The sequence below is a fragment of the Sarcophilus harrisii genome, chromosome 3, assembly GCF_902635505.1.
Source record: "Sarcophilus harrisii chromosome 3, mSarHar1.11, whole genome shotgun sequence".
Classification (NCBI taxonomy): Eukaryota; Metazoa; Chordata; class Mammalia; order Dasyuromorphia; family Dasyuridae; genus Sarcophilus; species Sarcophilus harrisii.
Genome location: NC_045428.1, coordinates 468209725 through 468234478, shown reverse-complemented (window position 1 = coordinate 468234478; position 24754 = coordinate 468209725). Strand labels below are relative to the sequence as shown.

General features: G+C 34.3%; 1 protein-coding gene across 2 annotated transcripts in view; it reads left to right on the top strand.

Annotated features, from left to right (window-relative positions):
* SESN3 (sestrin 3) overlaps positions 1-15309 on the top strand; it is a 74207-nt gene extending 58898 nt beyond the window's left edge. For both annotated transcript variants that reach the window (XM_031961033.1, XM_031961032.1), the window contains exons 7-10: positions 2255-2373; positions 3133-3323; positions 5860-6004; positions 7425-15309. In XM_031961033.1, coding sequence (XP_031816893.1) covers positions 2255-2373; positions 3133-3323; positions 5860-6004; positions 7425-7511 — 542 coding nt within the window. In that variant the 3' untranslated portion in view covers positions 7512-15309. The remainder of the gene's footprint in view (positions 1-2254; positions 2374-3132; positions 3324-5859; positions 6005-7424) is intronic.
* Positions 15310-24754: the final 9445 nt, after the last annotated feature.

The window sequence follows — 24754 nt, the reverse complement described above, 5'->3', positions numbered from 1 at the left end:
GACACAAAGCCCAGGTTCTAGGAAATTGAACCCGGGGGATTAAGTGGGGGGGAGTAATAGATTTGGAGTCAGAGGCTCTGGACTTAAATCCTGGCTCCATTATATTATATTATCCATTATTATTATATTATCTGATTACTTGAGAGAACTCATTTGACTTCTGTGGGCCTTAGTTTCCACATGTATAAAACACAAAGGACCTTACTCCATTTTTAAACTTCCCTCCAAATCTAGCTTCTATGGCACCATTCCCATCTCTTCCAATTGCTGTGTGTATGACTTTGGACAAATTACTTTTACTTTTCTTGGCCTCAATTTTCTCATCTGTAAATGGAATATGATTTTTAGGTCCCTTCCAGGAAAAACGTTCTGCATTTCTTTGTATTTTATGGCAAGAATTTGATTGAGTACTTAATTTCAGGCACATATTCCTGAAATAATCTTTTTTCTAGTCAGGCTTGGGCCTACAAAGTCAAGCATTTTCTCTTGGCCTGATAGAAGCCACAGAAAGCAAAGCAAAAACATGATGCAGAAAGAAGCTACAATTAATAGGACAACTCTGAAACCTCAAAATTAAAGTAATGATGCAATGTTAAGGCATGAAATGGAAATCAGCATTGCAGAATTTTAGAGGTAGCAGGGATCTTTGTGACTATGCAATACAAACCATATCCAAAAAGGAAACTCCACTATAATCTAACAAGCTGTGTTGCCAATAACTTACTATCATGAATTCATTTTTTCTCATTTCTAAAGAATTAAGCTCTTTATTTTTTAAGTTTTTAACCTTTTCTAGTTAAAAATAGTATTTTCTCCATATCCTTTTGATCCAGATTTATGAAGTAAGCATTAAAGAGCCATCCTTTGATTCAGAAAGTCCTCAGTTCCAAGTTATAAATTTGATATATACTAATTGTGTGAGTGGGATAATCTTTTAATCTCTGTGTTGTCCAGCTATAAGATTACACAGAACAGTTAATCTGCATTGGTAAAGGGAATTTTCCTACCAGGAATAACAATAGGCCATAAATCCTTTTTAAGAAAAATGATGCATGTTTAAGATACATTGGATCACTTGCCAACTGGGAGAAGAAGTGGGGGGAAGAGAAAGAAAAAAAATTAGAACACAGGATTTTGTAGGGGTAAATGTTGAAAATTATACATGTATATATTTTGAAAATAAAAAACTATAAATCAAAAAAAAAAAATGATGCACTATTGTGCCTAAAAGGACTTTAGTCTTCCCTCCTGCTCTCCCTCCCTGCCCTACCTACTCAAGTTTTCCTTTTAAATGAAAATGAAAAAATGAAAGTCTTCTTTCATTTCCTAGGATATTTGGAAGTGAGAAGGAAAAAAGAATACCTAAGAATTTTTCCTTTAACAATTATAGTCAGAAACCAATTGATTACAATGATTTGGAAGACTAAACAAATGTGACACTAGACTAAAACCTATATTGCCTCAAAATGACTTATGTAAGGCATTTAAAATTACTCAATTTATAAAAATCATCATGTCCATAGGTATTTAAATTTCTTAATGTTTTAAATTCATGTAAACTTTTTATCATAGCCTCACTGTCACTAAGGATTTTTGGAGGATATGGAGGTTCTAAATCTCATAGGTATTTATATCACATGCTATTTTTTAGTTGGAAAAAAGTTATTGTTACTGTACATGAACACTTCAGGATCATATACAGAATACTTGCAGTGAAGCTTTGCTTTGAGTACGCTAAAAGTAGTCTTTCCTTACTTAAACAACACAAAGAATCTTTAAGTAAGAAACTCCTTAGAGGTCACGTAAAAAGCAAGGTCTATCTGAAGAATAAGGCTTCTCTCATATAGCTTTCCAGTTTCTTCTTAGAGACTTTACTCAGTTTAATTTTGGCTGTTCTGTGGTTAAACAGATTAAGTATAAATGAGACATGTAATTTATAAATGAATACATTTTTCTTTAAAATATGATTCTCTTCTTTTACCCCACAGTATAACTAGTAGCTTTTGCCTATTACCTTTCTTATTTCAATTTTTCAATTAAGTTACAATCTCTGGTCTAAACACATGATTGTTAGATGTGGGTATTTTTTTAGGGAAATTGAACCCAGAAATAGTAGATGATTCCTTTAAATTTAAATATTCAAGTGGGGAGCTCAGTTTTGAAAATGATATTAAAGGGTTGAAGTGTTGAAAATAGAGTTTAGGTCATAGCTGCTTAAAATTATTTTAATAATCTATGTTAATATTGTCCTCAGCCTTTGATGATGATATAGTTTCAACATCTGATGTCTCCAGATATATTGAAGATCCTGGTTTTGGGTACAAAGACTTTGCTAGACGAGGAGAAGAGCATTTACCAACATTCCGAGCTCAGGTATATGATTTCTTTAGAGCAAATCAGAATACTATGGTTTTAACTATTTTAATTAATATTATTGAAAATATAAAGGAATTAAATAAATTTAATAAATACTCCTACTGAGAAAGAATTTATTAAGTACTATGTAAAAGGCACAATCGGGCATATGACATAAGGTCCGTCTGTTATTTGCTTTAGGATTATTTGCTGTTGGTCATTGGATTGATTTAAAGTAACAAAAGATAGTTTTGATTTATTTCTCTTTTAAGAAATCCAATGGAAAGTGAATTTTTTGGCTCTTTGCTTATATCTTCATAGATAAAAACATAAATGAGGTAAAACCTCATTGCAAATTCTTCAAGGTATTTGTGATTATCAAACTAAATGATATTGCTCATATATACAATAGAAATGTATTTTAAATAATTGATTTAAATAACCTCCTGGGGGTAGTGGGAGGGGAAGAAAAAAAATTTAGTCCATGGAAATGCATCCAGTTACATGAACCAAATATTTGAAACAGTGATTCTAGTCTGGCTAAGAAAGTCCTGGAGAATACAGATTGGGATTGGGCCTAAAACCCAGAGGACTTATTGGATGCTTCTAATGAATCAGAAAATATATTAATTGTGAAAGTTAGTTCATAGAGAAGGAAATTTCAGATTATCTTACTTATATGTTTTAAGAAACAGTAAGTTATTACAATTTGTGAGGAACAAAAAAAAAAAATGGAGACTATACAAATTTTTAATCTGAATTTTTTTATTCTTTTAGGATTATACCTGGGAAAATCATGGATTTTCCCTGGTTAATAGGCTTTACTCTGATATTGGTCATCTTCTTGATGAAAAGTTCAGGATGGTCTACAATCTCACTTACAACACTATGGCCACCCACGAGGATGTGGATACAACCATGCTGCGAAGAGCTTTATTTAACTATGTTCATTGTATGTTTGGAATCAGGTAGGTAAATTATGATAAATGCATTTGCAATTAACTTTATAAATGTGTGATTTAGCACTCATACATAAAGAGGTACATTTCTATCAAAAATATTCTTTATGATTTTCTGACTTTAAAACAATTAAATACTGAAAATGTGGATATTTTTTCTATTTCAAATAAATGTTTGTATTTTAATATGACTGTACGGGTAAAGAAAGTATTTTGAGTATGCTGTGGGAGAAGATGGATCAACAAATTTTTTTTCTGTTGGAAAGGAAAGAATGAAATTTGGAAAAACTTCCTGGAAAAATTACTATTAACACCCAGTGCTTATCAAACGTTATCAACTATATTCTTTTTTGAGAGGCTATTAAAAAAGGTGGAAGTGTTACTCTGTACCTCAGAACTTAGTGTTCAGCTTATAGACCCTAATCATAGGGACAAATTAATTTTGTACCAAGTGCTAAAGGAATTTTAGAGCAATAAACCAAAGTGTGTTGGATGTTATTGATCAGAGAAGCTCCTGGATAATAGGATTTTTTTATGGAGTTTATGGAGAAATTTAGTTCATTCCAGTTAGGAACAGATTTAATGTATAGGCACTCCATAAATCATGCTGTGGCTTTTCTTAACTTTTCAAATTAAAAATGTAATTAGAAATTAAGTGGTTGGAGTCTATTTTCTATAATAATTCTAAATTTTTCTATTAAAATCTCAATTCTAGATGATTTCTAACTAAAAGATTAGAGTATCTGTCAGAATACAATGTAGAAAATACAATTCCTTTATGAACACATCCAGCCATTTTGGAGAGTGATTGGAACTATGCTCAAAAAATTATTGAACTGTGCATACCCTTTGATCCAGTAGTGTTACTACTGGGCTTATATCCCAAAGAGATCTTAAAGAAGGGAAAGGGACCTGTATGTGCACAAATGTTTGTGGCAGTCCTTTTTCCTGGTGTCAAGAAACTGGAAACTGAGTGAATGCCCATCAATTGGAGAATGGCTGAATAAATTGTGGTATATGAATATTATGGAATATTATTGTTCTGTAAGAAATGACCAGCAGGATGATTTCAGAAAGGCCTGGAGAGACTTACATGAACTGATGCTGAGTGAAATGAGCAGGACCAGGAGATCATTATATACTTCAACAATAATACTATATGATGATCAATTCTGATGGACCTGGCCCTCTTCAACAATGAGAAGATCCAAATCAGCTCCATTTGTTCAATAATAAATAGAACCAGCTACATCCAGCGAAAGAACTCTGGGAAATGAGTGTGAACCACTACATAGCATTTCTAATCCCTCTGTTTTTGTCCGCTTGCATTTTTTATTTCCTTCTCAGGTTAATTTTATATTATTTCAAAGTCTGATTCTTCTTGTGTAGCAAAATAACTGTATGGATATGTATACATATATTGTATTTAACATATACTGTAACATATTTAACAGGTATTGGTCTACCTGCCATCTGGGGGAAGGGATGGGGGGGGGGGGGGGGAGGGAAAAAATAGGAACAAAAGATTTTGCAACAGAGTCAATGCTGAAAAATTACCCATGCAGATATCTTGTAAATAAAAAGCTATAATAATAAAAAAAGAAAATACAATTCCTTTCAGAAAAAATAGAATTGTAATAATGCTATCTGTAGAAAGAATCTTACCCATGAACTAATCTAATTCTTTCATTTTTATAAATGAAGCACAGGAAGTCAGAGAAATTAAGTGACTTATTTATCCATGGTCACTTAGCTAATAAATTGTTAGACTGTTAGATGGTCCAGTGAATAGAGTGCTGGATGTAGCATCAGGAAAACATGAATATCAATCTTGCTACATCCATACTTACTAGTTATATGACCCTGAGCAAGCCATTTAATCTGTGTCTGCCTCAGTTTCCTCACTTGTAAATGGGGATAATAATAGCACATACCTCCCAGAGTTGTGAGATCAAATGAGTTAATATTTGTTAAGCACTTAGCACAGTGGTTGGCACATTGTAGGCACTTAATGCGTTTTCTTTTCATCTCCTACTGTACTGTTTGTGATACATCGTAATTATAGTTTTCCTTACTTACCATGTTGAGAACTACCATAAAGAGAAAAGGTCTAGAAGAAATTTTTTTTCCTAAATAGTAGTTTGTTTTTCCAAAAACATGCAAAGATAGTTTACAACATTCATTTTTGTAGAACTTTTGTGTTCCAAAATTTTCTCATTTCCCTCCTCTAGCAGACAGAAAACAAGCTGATATAGGTTAAATTTGTGCTATCTATTTATACAGATTTCTATATTTGTCATGTTGTCCAAGAACAATCAGACCAAAGGGGAAAAAAAAGAAAAAAACAAACAAACAAAAAGTGAAAATACTATGCTTCGATTCATGTTAAGTCTTCATGGTTTCTGAAAGAAACTTTTAAAGATATCCAAGCATTGTCAACTTTGTCTAAGAGACCCAGAGACAAATGAAATTTCTAGAAACTTGAGACAAGTCATTATTAATAAAAATTGTGTCATAAAGCTGTTTTATTGCTTTTTTGCTTTAGGTATGATGATTATGATTATGGAGAAGTTAATCAGTTACTTGAACGAAGCCTGAAGGTTTACATTAAGACAGTGACCTGCTATCCTGAGAGAACTACCAAGCGCATGTATGATAGTTATTGGCGTCAGTTCAAACACTCAGAAAAGGTTAGTGTTTTGTAAGAAAATCTGCTATGCCAGATGTTAAGACTCCATATCTAATATAAGGAACCTCAAAGGCCATCTAGTTTACTTGTTTTACAGATGAATAAACTGAGTATCAGGAAGGTGAGATTTGAGCTGAGGCTTGAAACCAGAAAAAAACTAAGAAGCAGCAACTACATATGAGCATTTTTCTGTGCTGATGTTGGTATTGATTGCAGCATTTTCTCTCTTCATATAATAGCTCTTTTTGGAGGTTAAATTTGTTTTTAAATAAGAACTTTACCTTTTGATTAGATAAATATCCTCTAAGCTAAGAAAAAAATGATTTGAGTAGTTACAACTCAGTGATTTGGAGTAATTAAGACCAATCAGATTGAACAAGAAATGTAATATAAAAATATTTTAAAAGAAATATAATAATTTATTGTAGTTCTATGAAACCTTGTATTTTTTTTAGTACTTTAAGATAGATTTAAAAAGAATTAGCATGTTAATATTTGACATTATCTATAAAAGACTTAAGCACTTACTAAAAACCTCTTTAAGAGTTCTTGCATGTACATAACTGTGTATCTCTAAAAAAAAGTCCTAGATACTCTAGCCACTCTTTAGCAACTTAGATAAGTACCTTTCTTGGCTTTTCAGAGAAAGTACTGGTATATGACAATAAACCTGACCTTGCTGAGAACACCTAAAGTGTACAGATTGAAAAGTATAATCTGAAAGAAAAGAAAAGCATGTTCCTGCAATTCAGTACAATAGCATAATAGGAAATTAATGGGTTAGTCTGAGTGCAAATTGTGGGAAAATATACTTTATGTAAATTAATCATGCAAAATTAGAAGCATCATTTTGTGTATGTAAATATTATGGCCTATTTTCCAATATCTGTAACCAGCAGTTCTTACTTAAATTGATCTAATCCACACTCTGAAATGTTTTGGGGTTGATAAAACCAGTAAAATTATACTCTTTTAATTGCGGAAAGTAATGTGAGGATAATTCTACTCAAGTGAAAAAGAACTGTGCTCTTTCTTTGACTAATCAGAATCAAATACTTAATAACTCAGAGATATGTTTAATTAAGTTTTATTTGTTTAGTTTGTTGTTCTTTACTAAAGTGTTGATAGTCTGATGTTACTATGAGTAATCTCTTTTGGAATCTGTCAGTCATTCATTTGAGTTTTTTGATTGAGCTTTTTATATTTCACTGTATTTAAACAATGCTAATTTGACTTTTCTGAGAGAAGTATATCTTTACAAATGTATTGGTTTCACTTGAGAATGGTAAACATACAGATATTTGTGTTTATATGTTTAGGTAATGTCTTTCTCAAGAAAAAAAAATCATATTTATGGAAAATGAATGCAGTTTTGCTTGCCATACTACTTACTAACAGAAAAAATTTATTTTTCCCTTCAGGTTCATGTAAATCTGCTCTTAATGGAAGCCCGCATGCAAGCTGAACTTCTGTATGCTCTTCGCGCTATAACTCGTCACTTGACCTGAAGCATCATTGCAGAGAAAGCGCCACGTCACAGATGTGTGAAAGACCTTTTCACAGAAGATACGCATCAGAAGCTGCTTGTGATGTAGCATCAAAAAATGATTCAATTCTCTAATGTCCAAGTTTAGCCGTGTTTTTTGTTTTGCGGCTGTCATGTGCAATGATGTGTTTTATTTTTCTTGATGCTTAACATTACTAATGATAGCAAACATAACACTGAGGAGCACTACTTTACATCGTTTCTAGTTGAATTTTTTTTAATAATGGTTACAAATCATGAATCTGCTTTCTTAAAGTGTAACTTCAGTGCTTTGAGGTATGTGTGTGTGTGTGTTGTGTTTTTGTTTTCTTCAAGTATAGGAGAAGCGCTTCTGTTGTATTGAAGCCATTATTGTTCAGGTTATTGGAATGAATCCAGCTAGGAATGTCCCCATCTGGCCATTCTCAGATCCTAATGCTGTGTCCTAAGGCTGGCAAAGGAAAAGCATGCGCTGGGGAGTCGAGCTGTTCCCCCCTTGTCTCCAGGAGATTATTTGTCAGGCACTGGTTTTTCTCTAGCTATTGGTGATATCGTGAAATGTGATGCAACCATTGTCCACAGTTTAATGTGAAATTAATTATGATGAATTCTCTAGCATGCTACTGAAATGCCAAATTCAGCCATTTTCCTTTCTTTTGTGCAGCAGAAGTTTTAGTTCTCCATTTCAGATGTACATATTAAAGTGGAATTATGCACAATCCTTTCTATCACTGACAGTGACCCTCAGTCTTCTGAAGGCATGAGTGCTTGCTTAGAGTGCTGCATACATTGCACTTAGTGGGCACCTGTAAACTTTCATACACACAAGACTGACCAAAAATTTTTTCTTTGCACATTTTTCCTTTCTCATATTGCTTTTCTGTATTGTGAAAAGCAAAGGAAGGCTAATGTATTTTTCCTGTTAGGTCTTTAGGAATTATTTCCCATAATTTTCATTCATTTAATAAGTTGAACAGTTTATTCAAAGGTAAAAAATTGTGTTTCTATGCATTAATGTGAGTGAACAAAAAAAAAAAGTGCAATATTTTTTTTTAATTAAAAAAAAAAACCCACCAACTTTCCCCCTATTATGTCACTGCAAAAGTGTCCTTCTAAGTATAGCCATAAAGAAATTTTGAGTAAAATTTCTTTATTGCACAAGGCTTAACTTTTCTGTTTTACCTTACTGGAGTCGAACAATCTGCTCTTTAAATGCCAAAGCATCCCCTTCCCCAGAAAAAGCTCTTTAGACAACGGAGAATATCCAAGTGGGGGGAAGTTAGCTGCCAAAAAAGTCATCTTTTAGCATTTGGTTTTTTTGCTTGACTAGACTATCTTCAGAGAGCACAAAATTTTTGTGTTTATAGCTTTACTTTGTGTTGTGTTGATGAACCAGTGAAGTGCCTAAAGAGATGCTTACACCTATCCAGTAGGACACAACCACACTGCTTAAGTGTTTTTAGGTTAAAAGTGACTTGATATTTTTTTTACACATACAAACTTTGTAAAAAAAATTTCAGTTTTTCATGGAAAATACATGAAAACCCAGATTATCCATGGAGATTTCACTTGAGATTTTCATTTTGATCATCTTTAAGTAAGACTTTTTTTTTTCTTGCAATTATCATGAATCTGTAGTTACTAAAATTAGTTCTCCCCTTCCATTTCATCATCTCTTTGCTGTGACAAGCCATTAGATTGTTTTGTTTCATTTTAGTTCCAGATAAGAAAATGAAAAAATGATTGTAAATGTAAAGTAAGATCTGCATTTGGGGATTGCAGACTTTTGCTTGAAATCCTCCTTGTGAGAAAAAAATCATAAATTTTTATGAAGACAGGGTGTGGTTTATTTAAAGAGATTATTCAAAGAACTGCATACTAGAATCTCGTCTGTTTTTTTATTACATAGGCTATATTTTAACTTTATTCATTATCACATATATAAATACACACACACACACACACACACATATACACAATTAACAACTAAGTTATTCAGGAGAATGGCAAGAGGCAGATGACGACCACAAAAATGTTAGTTTGACTTAGCAATGTAGATGCTTCAAGTTGAGGATACCTAGTACTCTTGATATTTTTTAACTGAAGTTCCTTCAGTTAGTAGTCCCACTTTTGTTGCAGATAAACTGTACTGTAGTATAAAAAAATTTTACTTCAAAGATGTGAAAGAAGTTCTCACAGATCATCAGAAGATCTTTTAGAAAACAAGGTGTGAAACAAGGTTTAGGTAACTAATATAACCACCTAATAATAGTTTTCTTTCCTAAAACTGAAGTATCTGGAGTTGGGAATATGGAAATATTAGTGCCTTTACTCGATCTCTTATCTGGCAAAGTTTCCTTTGAGCTCAGCATTCATCTTGTCAGTAATGGGGAAAGTCAACATGGAATTGTTAATAGAAAATAAAACTATTTCTTTGTGAACCTCAAAGTGAATCAGCCTAGAGAAATTGATTTCTGAAGGTGCCAAAGCACCCTCTACAATGCAACATGCACAGCATTCCAAGTGGTGAATGCCATATTACATATTACAAGTTTGCTGTTACCTTTCTGCATATATTGCAAACTTGAAATTCTGATGCGGTTTTCCAGGGTGGTATTTTTCAGAGTATTGAATTTACTATGTAATGATTTATAGTATAGCTTTTATACTCAAATGTAATATTTTTAAAATACACATTTGTTCAGAATAGGTGTAAAGTTATGATTATACCATATGCTTACCTACACCTTGGGCTCACATTGTGCCAAACTTAAATGTGCAAATGTAAGTTTAAAAAAAAAATACTTGTGTGAATGTGAATCCTTAAATTTTGTTGTTTATGTTCTGAAAGTTCATTTTAACAATCCCTTGAAGCATATGCTCACCTATCCCAGTTTGTCCCTATCAAAGACCCTCAGCTGATAGGCAGATAGAGTGCTTAGAGAAAGGAACTAGGCAGATAAAAGAGAATCTTCAAATCAGATAGACCTTGAATTAACTCATAAAATAATTAGGAGGAAGGGATGATGCCTTTGAAAGAGAACTACTTGTTAACTGCACTTCTTTGAATTGAGTTCATAGCCAGCACCCCCAAAAGGATTACAATATCTTGTGATATTTTATGAGGCTTAAAGACAATTAAAATGGAATCTTGGGGGGAGGGAATCATTTGCCTTTCATTGTATCTTTAGAATGCCAGAGCATAATTGAACAATATAAGGTTGTTGCTTAGGCTTAGTTAATATCCCCTTGCTTCATTTTTAAAAATTGTTTCCTGAGAGAGTTAACATTTGAAATGTTATTAAAAACCAATTAGCATTGTCCCACAGCTACTTTTTTCTTTAACACCATAGGCAATTTTTCTCTGACAAAATCTTGTCTTTATCTGCCTCTCAGTAAAATAAAACTATTAATGAACGCAATTGAAAAACAATATAGTAGGTCACCATTTTGAGGCAGTCTGTGTGCATATAAATTAGTAACTTTTTATTAAAGCTGTAAGGACACATCAGTAGGAAAAAGATTAAATTTCAGTGCATGTTAAAGAAGTGATTTTTGCAGTGTGGTGATAAAATGAGCATATTTTGCTTAAAAAAAAAAAAAACGGCAAATCATTATTTCTCTGGAAAAGCGAGACCTTAAACTCCTCTCTATCAAATAGGACTTTTTAATTTCTTATGCAAATGATATGTTCTTGTAGGAGTAAAAAGTATGCAACAGGAAAATAATGTAAGTGATATAAATAGAGTACTGTTATAGATAGAATTTAAGCCACAAAAAACTACTCAAAAAAAGAGACACATGGTTCCTCTATTCAGATTAAGTTTTAAATTGTGTAATTTGTATGGTCAGAATCTTCTCTATTCTCTTTCCCCTATGGAATCTGGGATTCAAATTTAGCAGTCTCTCCCCCAAACAGTACTGTAATGTGAATGTATTCATCTCAGTCAACAAAATGTGAGTGACTGTTAAATGTGGAGCTCATTTCAGTATTCATTTGGCTTACTTAACAGAGTGTGTTCAGTTGAAATTAAGACAGAGAATGAAACAGGTTATGGACATGGAAGCAACTATAGTAGAACCATATGAGAAAAGAATTCTATCCAGAATTGCCTGGACTTGGAAATATTTCAGGGAACATTTGGAATATAATTTTTAGTGTATGTCTATTCTCAATAGAATGAATGCATGCAAGACAGAAATAAAATTTTCAGTGTGGGAACTCCTACATACATATAATTTTAAAGGTTCTTGCTTGCTTTATCATTTTCCAAGTGCCTCAGTCTTTCACCTGCTTCCCCAGCCTATCTAGTCCCCAAACCATCACCAGCCATCTGCTTAGAGCCACCATCCTCCCAGAAAAAAAGACTTCATTCTGTTAAACTTCTTAAATCCCTTCACCACCCAAATATCTTTTGTCTTCAGATTTGTCCTTCCAACCAGATTTTGTCCCAGATATACCATATATTGTCTTAGAAAGTACCAGATTTAACTTTCTAGATACTTTAGTAATATATCCTGACCCTACAGATCCCAACCTGCAATATTTCTCTTCTCCTCTACCTCATTTCTGAAGAGAATATTAACTATGAGAATCCATAATTTTTGTGGATTTACTTTTTAAAGAGGTAACCAGATATTCAGGAGTACAAAATTTCAGGTTGTATATTTTTAAAAAGATTTTTATCTTCTACTGAAGTAGGAATCTTATTCGTATATAACATAGAACTTGAAATATTTCAACAGTTCAGAATTTTGAAGGGATTTGAAGTACCATCCTATCTGAGGTCAATAATAGGGCAAAAACATTGATATTTATACAAGTCATTAGAATAGGAAGTTAAATTTTTCCCCCTTCATCCAGTTTACTATGTTATCTTTTGGAGATTTGAGATCCCCATCTTAAAAAAGCATATTGTTCCAAAAATTCATTTTAAAACTTGGTTGTGTGGAATGGGAAAACATTTCTTCTCATAGAATTATGGTGCTTAAGATCTCAGGCTATTTCACAAAAGACTGCTTAATCCATAATTTAAAATATACACATGAAACCAGCTCTATATTGTGTTAAATAGACTTGTTTAAACCATCATGGGAATTCATATTCTCCCACCCCACCCCCTCTTCCAAATATATATACATATATATATACATGCATACCATTTTTCTATGTGAACATGTGTTCTATAGCAAGAATGTAGTGTTCAGTGAAATATTTCTTCTCCAGCTTGGGCTTCAGATGTCTTCAGGCAGTGTCATCAACAAAGATTCTTGCACCCAGGGCTTCTGTAAAGAATCCAACAGTAAAAACTAGTCATTTGTGTATAAAGATATTCCTAAATGAGGTAGACTGGGGAGTATATAGACATTCAAGAAGCAAGTTTACCAAATGCCAGACATTATGCTAGGCCCGAGGGGATACAGAGAGAAACAAAACAATGCCCACCCTCAAGGAACTTAAATTCTAACTTATATGACTATGTCTCACTTGCAAATGAACAACCAACTTTTTATAGTATAGTTAAAACACAATTCTGTGATAATCGTTAGATGTTATTCATTCTCAGTAAGGAAGAACTCACTTTGACAAAAGTCAAATAAGTCAATTGGCAAACATGCATTAAGCATCTAGTGCCCAAAACTGCACTAAGTTCAAGAGGCCAGGAATGAATTGCTGGCCTTTTTATTTAGGGAGAGAGATTTAACAGTGACTAAGGAGCTTATATTTATTAAAGTAGGTCATAAGGTATTTTAAACCTATTACGGATGTCCCACCATGAAATACAGATTGAAGAAAACAAAAGAGCCCATATTATTGGGATTTTGGTTCCTTTTTAGTGCCTGTGGAAATTCTGAAAATAGGACAGACTGTAAAATGGCCTTTAGAACAAATACTATTTTACAGCTCATAGGACACTTTGAGCATTTGAAAAAAAATCTGATGATGATGGTTTTTGTCCTGAGATTTTCTTTGTTGGAGTTTCTTGTACTTAGCAACTAATTTCTTGAAGGTAAGTGCATAGCAGAGGATATGTAAACAGTACTTTTAAGGAGAAAGATCTGTTTTCTATATTCCTAACAGGAAGTATTACTTGTAAGGCTTGACTGGCTTTCCTCCACATGTGTTGAAGCTTGCTATTGAAGTTGGTTAGAGATCTTTTCCTGAATAAGGTTTCTTCTTAAACTTATAATTGCATGTCAGATTAATTAAGACTATTTTCTCTATTTGGTTAAGATGCCACAGTCAGGGTAAAGTAGGAGGTAGGGTGGACAAGGAATGACAGTTGGACAGCTAAGTGAACAATTTTCTTTTGTGATGTTGAGAAACAACTTCATTGCTGAATTTCACTGGTTCTGTCAATTGTGTAAGTTAAATGTTTAGTGATTTTCTCAAATGAAAATAGACTGTACTCTTGTTCAGTATAAAATCATTTCGTTTTGTGGTCACAAGAGAAAAACATGATTTTTCCCTCCTACCCTCTCTGCTTTCTGTTGTTTCACTTTTCCTTATTCACATTGCTTCCCAAAATAGGACAGTCTCAGAAAGCAGACTACATGGTGGTTAGGAATTTTCCTTATGCTAATAGGACAGGCAATCCACACAGTCTACATATACAAGGCAAAGCTCAAGTCTTGTAAACCTGGGCTGCTGCCTCAGTACTTGGATGAACCTCTTAAGATAATACTTTTCCTGATCATGGTAGAACTGGATGTATCCTGTAGCTTATGATAGGATTTGAACTTGAAATTCCTCTTGTTACTGATTTTGCTGAACCAGCTACAATAATGAATGTACATATTAAGACTTTGTAGCTGATATGCAAATCAAAATCAGATTGCCAACTTCTTGACTTTTAGTTTTAGACATGGTTTTATCCAGAAGTTGTGAGCAATAGATGTAGCATGCTGTGAACGTCTATTATCTTATATTCTTTAATTCATCAGTATTAATACAAATTATCTTTTGTGTTCCTTGGTACTTTTTATCCAACGTAATCAGAAGCTGTGATGTTTTGCCTTTGTAGTCTTGTGCTTTGTTACTGTAATGTTTAAATTTGTTTTATGAAGCACGTGACTTTGGGCTAATGTGAGGCAGATGGTGTGATCTTTAAGACTGCCATATCATACTACATAAGATTTCAAATTAGAAAAAGCTTTTAACAAATAAACCATTGATGCAATTTAGGGTTCACACATACAATGTCAAACATCAGTCTTATATAAAGTTTTAATTCCAAAAAGTAGCAAACTTGATAGTCACTTTCAAGTTGTCCTTGGTAAAAGTAAGCCCTGTTATACATAAGGTCTAATGTAGTAGTTAATGATATGCTTTTACAAAACCTATGCCCATTACATGAGTCAGCAGTTAAGACATTTTCTTAGGGGAACCATGAGAGCTTTTTTTGCATTAACTAGTTGTTTTTTTTCCTTATGTTGCTGTTTTTGTAACTGACTGTAAACTGATATGAACAGATCAGTTGGAGTATAATAGTCTAGTGCTTTTAGTCTGAATTTCTTGGGGGAGAATAGTAATATTATTTGACCAGATGCAGAAGGAACTGTTAGTGAGAGTCGAGACAAACAACATTTTAAATAAAGGAATTGTGTATTAACATGTTAACAACAATTCATAAAACTGCACTTTTTATGACATTTTGAAATTCTATTTATAGGTACGGAACAATGGGGTTTGTTAAACTGTATCACATTTATACTTGCTGAAATTTCTTTCATTGTTATTAGTAGGAATTTTATTGGTTCAATAAAATTGGCAAAACCAACCCCTGATACTTGATTTTTATTTGCTTAATGAACATTTGTAGGTGAGTAAAACTGGTTGCCATGGTTCCATCTTGCATGATTATTTGTGTTCCAAAGGATGTTATCAAATGTCCTGGAAGTATTTTCTTCCTTTATTCTTCCTGGCCCATCAATATAATGGAGACTTAAAAAATATTTTGTGATTTTGCATTAGTCCTTTGGGTACAAAATACACAAAATCTGTTGCATATGTGTACATGCATAGTCATTGCTGAAGCATTCTGTTCCACCAATGCAAGTTGATACCCAGCTTTGCAATTTGCAAGCTAAGAAAAATGTCCACGTCACTGAAAGGTTAGATGACTTGCCCAGGGTCACTCATTTAGGATGTGCCTGAAAAGGCAGAAGGTTGTGTCCTGTTTTCTAGAGCCCCCCAAGCTAGGAGTGACAAAACATCCCATTGCTTTCCAGAGCTCCCACACCAGGGTGATTAAAATATACCTTCCTAGTGGAGAAGTGATGAGGCAGGACTCTGAAGGAGGGTGGAAATATGAAGTCCATTTATTACAAGTCTTTCCCCCTTTTATACCCTCATATCTTTATATAATAAAAATAACACTGGGCATGCGCCCAACGTATACTGCGCACGTGAGGCCATATGAACAGCTTGCTATTGCATGTAGTTTGCCACCCGGTATCACTCTGCTTCAATTACCACACAGGTTGTCACCGCCCCCTGACTTCTCAAGAAGGCTGAGAGCCCTTAGGGCAGATGGGGAGCCAAACCAGACACTGTCAGCAGATTCTTTCAGGGCTGAAGGGTCTTATACCTCACCCAAAGTTCTCCCACTACCTGTGGCCCTCTACAGTAGAGCTTGAACAAGGTGACTTTTGAGTCTATCTTTCTATGTGCTTGAAACAGTTAAAATAAAATCACAGTACACAAACCTAGTCATTTCTATTATAAACCAGATTTTAGAACAATATTCCAAAAGGCAAAAGATAAGGGCTTATAACTGACAATAACCTGTCTGCAAAGTTGAGTATAATACTCCAGGTGGGAAAATGTGCCTGTAATAATAGAACAGAGAATTATCAAACTTTCCTAATGAAAGGACTGGAACTGAATGGAAACTTTAAAATATAAACATAAGAGAAACTTCGGTAAATTTGAGCAGTTGAAAGGAGCAGTAGGATGATGTAGTACTAATGTTCTAATAGAGGAAAAAAGAATCAAGTTCCCCCTCAGAATCTTAATATCTTCATAGGGTGCTAAGGGAGTTAAATAAGAAAAATAAGAGTACTTATGGGTGGACAGTTCTATTTTTGTGGTTAAAAAGGCCAAATGAAGGAAGGAAAAAAGAAGGTTCTAGAGTAGAAAAAAAGAAAATAAAACTTGCTGTTTCTTATAATTAGGGTACATAAAAATACACAAAGGGCTGAAATAAGCATCAGATGAATCTTGTTGGGAACAAAGGAAAGTTAAACAACTTGAAGGTTAAACACATCAAATTAGCACACATAGCAATAATGACCAAAAAAATTCACTGAAACATTTTAAAATGCTCAGAAGGGTTCAGTAAGTCTAAACCAGAAAACTTTTAAAGTAATGTGGAATTAAGTACTTTTTTAAAAATGTATTCTGAAATGGAAATTTATAGTTTCATATGCTATCTTCTTTTGTGTTCTGAATCTGCACCCTTTTTTGGTATTTAAGTACAGGGGAAAAAAATGTTTTATGTTGAATTGGAGAAAGGAAACAGCACTCAAGCTGTTCATAGGCCTGGCATTCCAAAGTCTAAAGGAGATGTGTGGGGTCAGTTGTACACATTTTCTAAAGGTAGTCTTTTGTTTTGACGTCTAATTAAAATAGCAAAGTATCTCTAAGTGAGACGCCTCCATGGATGTCTTCTTCTGAAATGTGCATGACTGTTTCCCTGACCCCTGCCACAGAGCTTGTGTTACGTAGCAAGGGAACACAGCAGCCCATTGAAAAGGGATAGAGTCCAGGCAAGACTCTTCCCCATCAATGCTCCTAGAATGGCCTTCAGAACAGATTAAAGACAGAAATTCCCACAATGCATTTTAATTTCTTGGTTAATAGTCATTTGTATCATTAATGTTTTCTGAAACATGTATTCAGCAATTATTTTTAATATTGCCCTACTGTGGGCAAAATGCTGATGATAAGTATCATCAAGCTATGATGGATACAAAAAGTCATAAGGACATCTCTAGCCTCAAGATGCTTACAATCTATTAGTCAAGAAAATATAGACAAATAACTAGTTAAAATTAAGAATAATGTGTCACAGAGAGATAGTAAAGTGCTATTTTCTATTTTTGTATCTTTCAATGTCTAATATAATGCCTGACATCATTTTCATAAATATCCCTGCAGAACAGTTTCCCTTTTCAGTGGCCTAGAGATGTCACTTGCTATGGAGCATTTAAATCTGTTTTAGTCTCCCCCTTTCTTTTAATAATTTGTTTTTGTTTTGACATACCACACAAAGCATTTCACAATGAAATCAGCATTGTATACTCCTCCACCAGAAAGACAAGCCGAACAGCATAAAAATGATTATAACTAATGGTACTTGACAACCCTACACTTAGTAAGGACATGAGTTTTTTCAAAACCAACATTATCCATTTTTCAAATCTGAATTTTTTTTTCCATTGCTTACTCATTCTATAGTCATTGGGTCCATTTTTCTTTTCATTTTGCTTGCTTAACCCTGCATCGTCTCATACAATTTTTCTTACATTTCTTTTAATTCTCCATATTCACCATTCCTTGAGATACAAAAATGTTGTATCACATGAATATGCTGCAATTTGTTCAAGATTCCCCCAATCAGGAGGCGGTTTATTTGAAACTTTTTAACCTCATTCAATAAACTTTTCCCCAAGAGCTATTTAAATCAGCTAAATAAAAAGCACACTGCCCTAAAAACCAAACTTTCATTGGGGTTTCCTACCTCAAAGTGGGACCTCTGACAGTAGCAGTCAGATAACATCTTCTGAAAGCCTTGTATTAACCACATCCATTCACCCCCAAGATCTGGATAGATTTCTGCCTCGTACAAATCTGCTCTTTGATAGTTCAGAATTGTCAGTGGCCTTTGTAGAATGACCCATCCAGTCCAGGAAGCCTTAACCAAGTCCTCACTTTGTGTAAAGATCATTTTCCGCACCAGGACTACAATGAAAAATGGGGTCTGTCCTCAAGAGGGTTATTCTTTATTGGCTGTGAAGGTTATGAAGTTAAGGACATATTTAAGTTTTTTGGTTTGTTTTAAATACCATGGGCAAAGCTTGCACAGCAAAGCTTTTCTTCCCTGTTGGTTTGAGTTACCTTGTTCTGCATAGCTGTTTGGGGGGCAGGATAGAGATCCCAACCTGGAAATCACTAAGCTCTGCCAGCCTAGCTCGTTATAAACTGAACAAGAAATCCGAGTCTGTTCTTCAAGAGTTCCCCCCTAAAATGTCTCAGTTTATCTGCAACCCACACAGTAGATGATGAAGGCAGTATTTGCAAAAGAAAAAAAAAAGCCAGCATTAACTGAAAACCACATAAAAAAGCTCTTAAAAAACCCCCACCAAATTCCTCTTCCCCTGAGAATTTAACACTGCTGTAAACAAACAGAGGCCTGGAGGGGGTGCATCCCTTTAGAGATACCCTATCTTCCCACTGTCCTCCAATTTGACTTCTCTGTTTGGGGAGAGTTGTTTGATTACTTGGTTTTAAGTAACCATAGGTTTTTCTCTTGATCAGAGTGAAATGCCTACAAAGCCTTTTGTGACTTTGCAGAGGATTTAATGTGATCATTTCAAACCACCTCAAGAAAACAATAGAGACTTTTTTTCCTCTTCTCTTTATAAAGGTAGGGCTGATTTTTTAGGTTTTATTGAAGCCTTTTTGTTCTTATCTTACTGTGACTTCCCAATAACCTCTCTACAGCCCCCCAACTTCCCTTGTAACAAAAAATTAATAATAATAATAATAATAAAGCAAAGCAAGCCATCATGCAACTGGGTTAGAGATACAATATTTTATGTAAAATATTGTATCTCTAACCCACTCCCTCTCTACCGAGAGCAGGGAAGAATATCTTTCTGTTGGTCCTCGGAAGGAGCCCAGATTAGTCTTGGCATTTAATTGGAAATTTCTTTTAGTTGTTTTCATTTACATAACTGAATTTGCTGTGTATCTTGTTATCTTGGTTCTAATGTCTTTGTTCTGCATCAGTTCATACTCGACTTACTATTTCTTTGTCCTTGTTGTCTGAATGGGCATTCTCCCTATTGGTCTATATTAGAAACTCATCAGACCTCATGCTCTAGTTCATTTCCTTTGGTAAATTCTTTGAAGAAGATTTACTCAAAATACTTGTAGTTTGAATCCTCTGATTCCTTTTGTATCCTATGCTAACCATCTATCAACTCATTTAATCACAGGAAGAAGGCAAATACTTTTTTTTTAATTTAGCATTCTTATTTATTGACTACTAAGCACTGGACATCATGCTAAACACAGGACTGTAAATAGAAGCAAAAAAAAAAAAAAAAAGAACTGGAAAAGAGATGGAGACAGAAAGATTAAGGTATGTAATTGCAACTTGCTAGGGTGGGGTGGGGAAGGACGGATAAGAGGTGGTAGGGCATAATTTTGAATTCCACAAGTCAGAAAAAGCCCTGGGAGGAATAAGGGCACTAAGGGAAATTCCAGAATGACAGAGCAGCAGAAGCATGGAAGCTAGAACAGGATCAACAAGGAAAAGAAAGCTGCCTTGAGCCACTCCACAAGATGAAAAGGAATTATAGAAAGTTTTTGAAAAGTCCCATGAAATTTGGACAGAGGCAGCATTAGCAAAGTAGGAGATTTGGTATTGAGACATAAGTGAACATCATAATTTATTGTATCATAGATTTAGAGATGGGAGAGATTATAAAAGTCCCCCCCTTCATTTAAAGATGGAAAAAGGAAGACTGAGAGAAGTCAATTTGTTCATCCAAAGTCACATATATAATGAGCAAAAGTGAAATTATTTTTTAAAATGTTTAAAATTCGCTTTTCAAATTTTGAGTTCTAGATTTTCTCTCTCCTTGGTCCTTCTTCCAACATTGAGAAAGCAATATTATATCTATTATACATGTGTCATACAAATCATTTCTGTATGTTTTTTTGCCAAAAAGAAAGAAAAAAAGGCAAGAAAAGTAAATTGAACAAAATATGCATCCATCTACACAGTCCATCAGTGAAGAACTGGGATTTAAATAAGTCCATTCATGCTAACTTTAGATTGAAGCAAAACAAACATAGGACTGAGTCACTCTGGTTTCTAAACAAGAATGCTAAAAAGTATATACCTAGGGCAGGTAGGTGGCCCTGACTGGGGTCAGGAGGACTTGAGTTCAAAATTTGTTTCAGCCCCTTGATACTTACTATATGACAAAGCAAGTCATTTAACCCTGATTTCCTCAACAAATAAATAATTAAATGACAATAATAGATTATTATATATGTAATATATTATCATTCATTTTATATAATATAAATTATATATATAATAAATTTATAATAAATAATAAATAAAAACCAAAAGGTTTTTTTTTCCCTTAAAGATGCTATTTTGGGAAGTTACATATATTTGAAAAACAATATCATTTTCTCCCTAGTAGGACATAAGCTTCTTGAAGACAGGCATTATCTCATTTTTGTCTTTGTATGTACTTTGCCTGGCATATAGTAGGTATTTAACCATTTATTAAATTAAGTTTGTTAAGTTGGAGTCATTTTTGATTCTTCCCTCTCTGCTACTTCCCTACCCCCTCAGTTATCATTTATGATATATCTTCTTCTATCTACAAAATAAAGGAGGTGACCACCACCTCCTGCTTTCAGGGTCTGCTCTCTTCACTCTGTTTTCCATACATCTACCAGATGAATCTTCCTGATCAGGTTGCACCCTACTCTGCTTAGAATTTTTTCATGGCTCTCCATTGTCTCTAAGATAATATATAAAATTTTAGCCTGGAATAAAGCTCTCTGGAATATTACCCAAACCTACCTTTTTCAGACTTATTTATATTACTTACCCTTCTTTGCACTATAAATTTTCACCAAACTGCTAGCCATTCCCTAATCTTTTCCTTAATTTTCCTGCCTCCATGCATTCATACATTGTCCCCCATGCCTGGAGTATACTTGTACCTTACTTATCATAGCCCTCAAAAATCTGTGCCTTTTCTTCCATTAAGTTTTCCCTGTTCCTCCCAGCTAAAAAATGATTTCTCCTCAAATATAAAGCATTTGGTCTGGATCTAATAGAAGTTTTTGAGGACAAATCTGACGTCTTGTTTTCCTTCTTGTTTTTATTTTGTCTTTGAATTCCCAGTATCTAGTTCAGTGCCTTCCTGGATCATAGTTGGTGCTTCTTGGATTAGAATGTTGCTTCTGTCCAATTTTCTGTGTTATGCTCATTTGTTTACATGACACATTATCCCTAATTGACAAAAAGCACTTTGAAGGTTAGGGAATGTATTTATTTTTAGTATCTGGTTCCTAGAATAGTTTCTTATTCATAATAAGCACTTCAAAATTGAATATAAAAGCTATTTATAACTGAAGATAATAATTGCAAGAGGATAGCATTTATTGTCTCTTTTGCCCATGTAGTTATGTGTGATCATAAGGTTCTATGTTACTGAAACAAAGACAGCTTGGCATTAGTTATATATTTTTGAATTTGCAACTATTATGAAAAGCTCAGAAATATGTTTGCCAGAAACTGTCCATACTTATGTTGATGAATTGAAGAAAAATTAAAGTGGGGATGGTGAAAGATGGATGCTCCTTCTGATTTATAGACTGAATGAATCCCCAAAAGTCATTAACATCCATTGGGAAGAACCTATATTGACCTTGATCATCCTAGTTCTTTCACTTACTAGCTTCATAGTCTTAAAGAAAATATTCATTTATCTAGCTAATAAATTAATGCAATTAGATGAAATGATCCCTAATGTTCTATTATCCTGGGGTGCTAAATACTTGGAAGCCTGAGCCAGTGAGTTCACTTGTTTGAACCAAGATGGTAACAGCAAGCAGAGAGCTATGGTGTGCATAGTTATTATTTAGAATGAAACTGGGCTTAAATGCCTTGGATCCCTCTTTAGGTATGGGAAAGCAGATAAAGACACCAAGAAGCATACTTAAATCTAACCCATCCTTGTAAGACCCAGGGCTGAGTTACTAAGTAACTAAGACTTGGAAAAAGTCTAGAAATCCATTTTTCTTACTTGAAACAAGGATGTGGCTTTCTTCCTTTAATTGCCCAGAAAGGCAAAAAACCCAAGCCATTGCTCACCAGACTGATTTCTTAAATAAAGCTATAGAAAGCAACCCTCTTGAACCTTCAAGGGGAAAGTGCCTGTGAATTTATGCCCCAAGCCACTAAGAGCTCAAATCTAGGCCATAATCACAGGCTTCTTTTGGATAACAACTGGGTTCCTGTAGCCACAAGGCAATTGGGTTCTGTGGGATACCAGAACAACAAAGTTCTTCCTTGTTGGATTGGGAAGAGGGCCTGACTCCTTAGCATTAACTTAAAAAAAAAAAAAAACACTTTTGGGAAACACATTGGCTTTTAATGACATGGATTCTCCTATTACAGCGTCAGGTGTGTGTGCTTGAGAAGATCATGGTTTGGGATATCCCAGGTTTTCCTTTGCAACTAGGAGCCCCCTTTCCTTATTTAGCAGGCTACATATGTAACACAATGTAGAGACTTAATGGAACAAATGGCAAAAGGCTTTAAAAGATTTTATTTCTTTTATTTTTCAACACACAATATTTTATTCTCCCCAATTATATTTTAATATATTTTAAACTTTTATTTTTTGCAGTTTTGAATTACCAACTCTAGCCCTCCCTCCTTCCCCACTTCCCAGAGCCAGTAAGCAGATATAGATTATACATGTGCAATCATGTAAAACATTTCCTTATTAGTCATTTTGTACAAGAATACTCAAAAGAAAAAAATGAGAGTGAAAAATAGTATGCTTCAGTCTGTACTCACATAATATCAATTCTTTCTGTGGAGGAGGACAGCATGCTTCATCATTAATCCTTTGGGATTGTCTTGGATCATTGTATTGCTGAGAATAGCTGTCATTCACAGGTCATCATACAACATTGCTTTACTGTGGTTCCTGGTTATGCTCTTTTCACCTTTGCATCAGTTCATATTTTTCCAGATTTTTCTGAAATCATCCTATTTGATAGCACTATCATATTCCATCACAATCATATACCATAACTTGTTTAGCCGTTCCCCAATTGATGCGCTTCCCTTTGGTTTCCAAATCTTAGCCAGCACCAAAAAACCCCCCAAAAAAACCCTGTTTTACTTTTATACAAATAAAATTCTGTTCTTTTAAACTTTAGATCTGCAATCCTCCCCACCTTAATATGGAGGTCTTTAACTTTTAAAAATTATATATTATGGATTCTTTTTGACAGCCTGGAGAAAACTTACAGATTAATTCTCAGAATAATATTTTCAAATACATAAAATAAAATGCATAGAATTACAAAGGAAATCAATAATATTGGAATATAATTGTCAAGATATTGTTTAAGTGAATAAAACATAGGCCCCAGGTTAAGAATACCTGTCAAAAACAATTGATTATTTAGTGACTACCCTTTCAGGAATGTATTACTCCAAACTCCAGGAAGGAAAGAAGGAAGGAAGGAAGGAAGAAAGGAAGGAAGGAAAGAAGGAAGGAAGGAAGGAAGAAAGGAAGAAAGGAAGGAAGGAAGGAAGGAAGGAAGGAAGAAAGGAAGGAAGGAAGGAAGGAAGGAAGGAAGGAAGGAAGGAAGGAAGGAAGGAAGGAAGGTGAATAGGTAGATATTTGGGTAGAGATAAAGTTCCTAATAATTATAGCTATTGAAAAGTGGAATTGGCCACTTAAACAAGGTTTGGGGTTCTCCATTGGAGATTTTCAAGAAACTAGATGATTGGGGCAGCTAGGTGGCACAGTGGATAGAGCACCAGCCTTGCAGTCAGGAGGACCTGAGTTCATATGTGACCTCAGACACTTAACACTTCCTAACTGTGTGACCCTGGGCAAGTCACTTAACCCAAGAAGCAGCAGCTACAAGATTACATGCCACATCTGCTGTGGGGGATGGGGGTGGGGTGGGGAGGGTATTCTAGTTTGCACCAAATTGATGAGGTTTGGCACAAAGCAGAGAGCTGTGGGAGCCCCTTGTTGGCACAGGTCCAACATGAAAGAACTCATGAACCGAAAAGTTAGATTGGCAAAAAGAAATTTATTAGCACCAAGCAGTCAGCTTTTGCTAGGAGGCTGACTTCCTCAGTGGCAAGGTCCTGCCATAGAAGTAAAAGTCTAACAGAGAAATCCTGGCAGAGAGATAAACAGAGGTGTGTT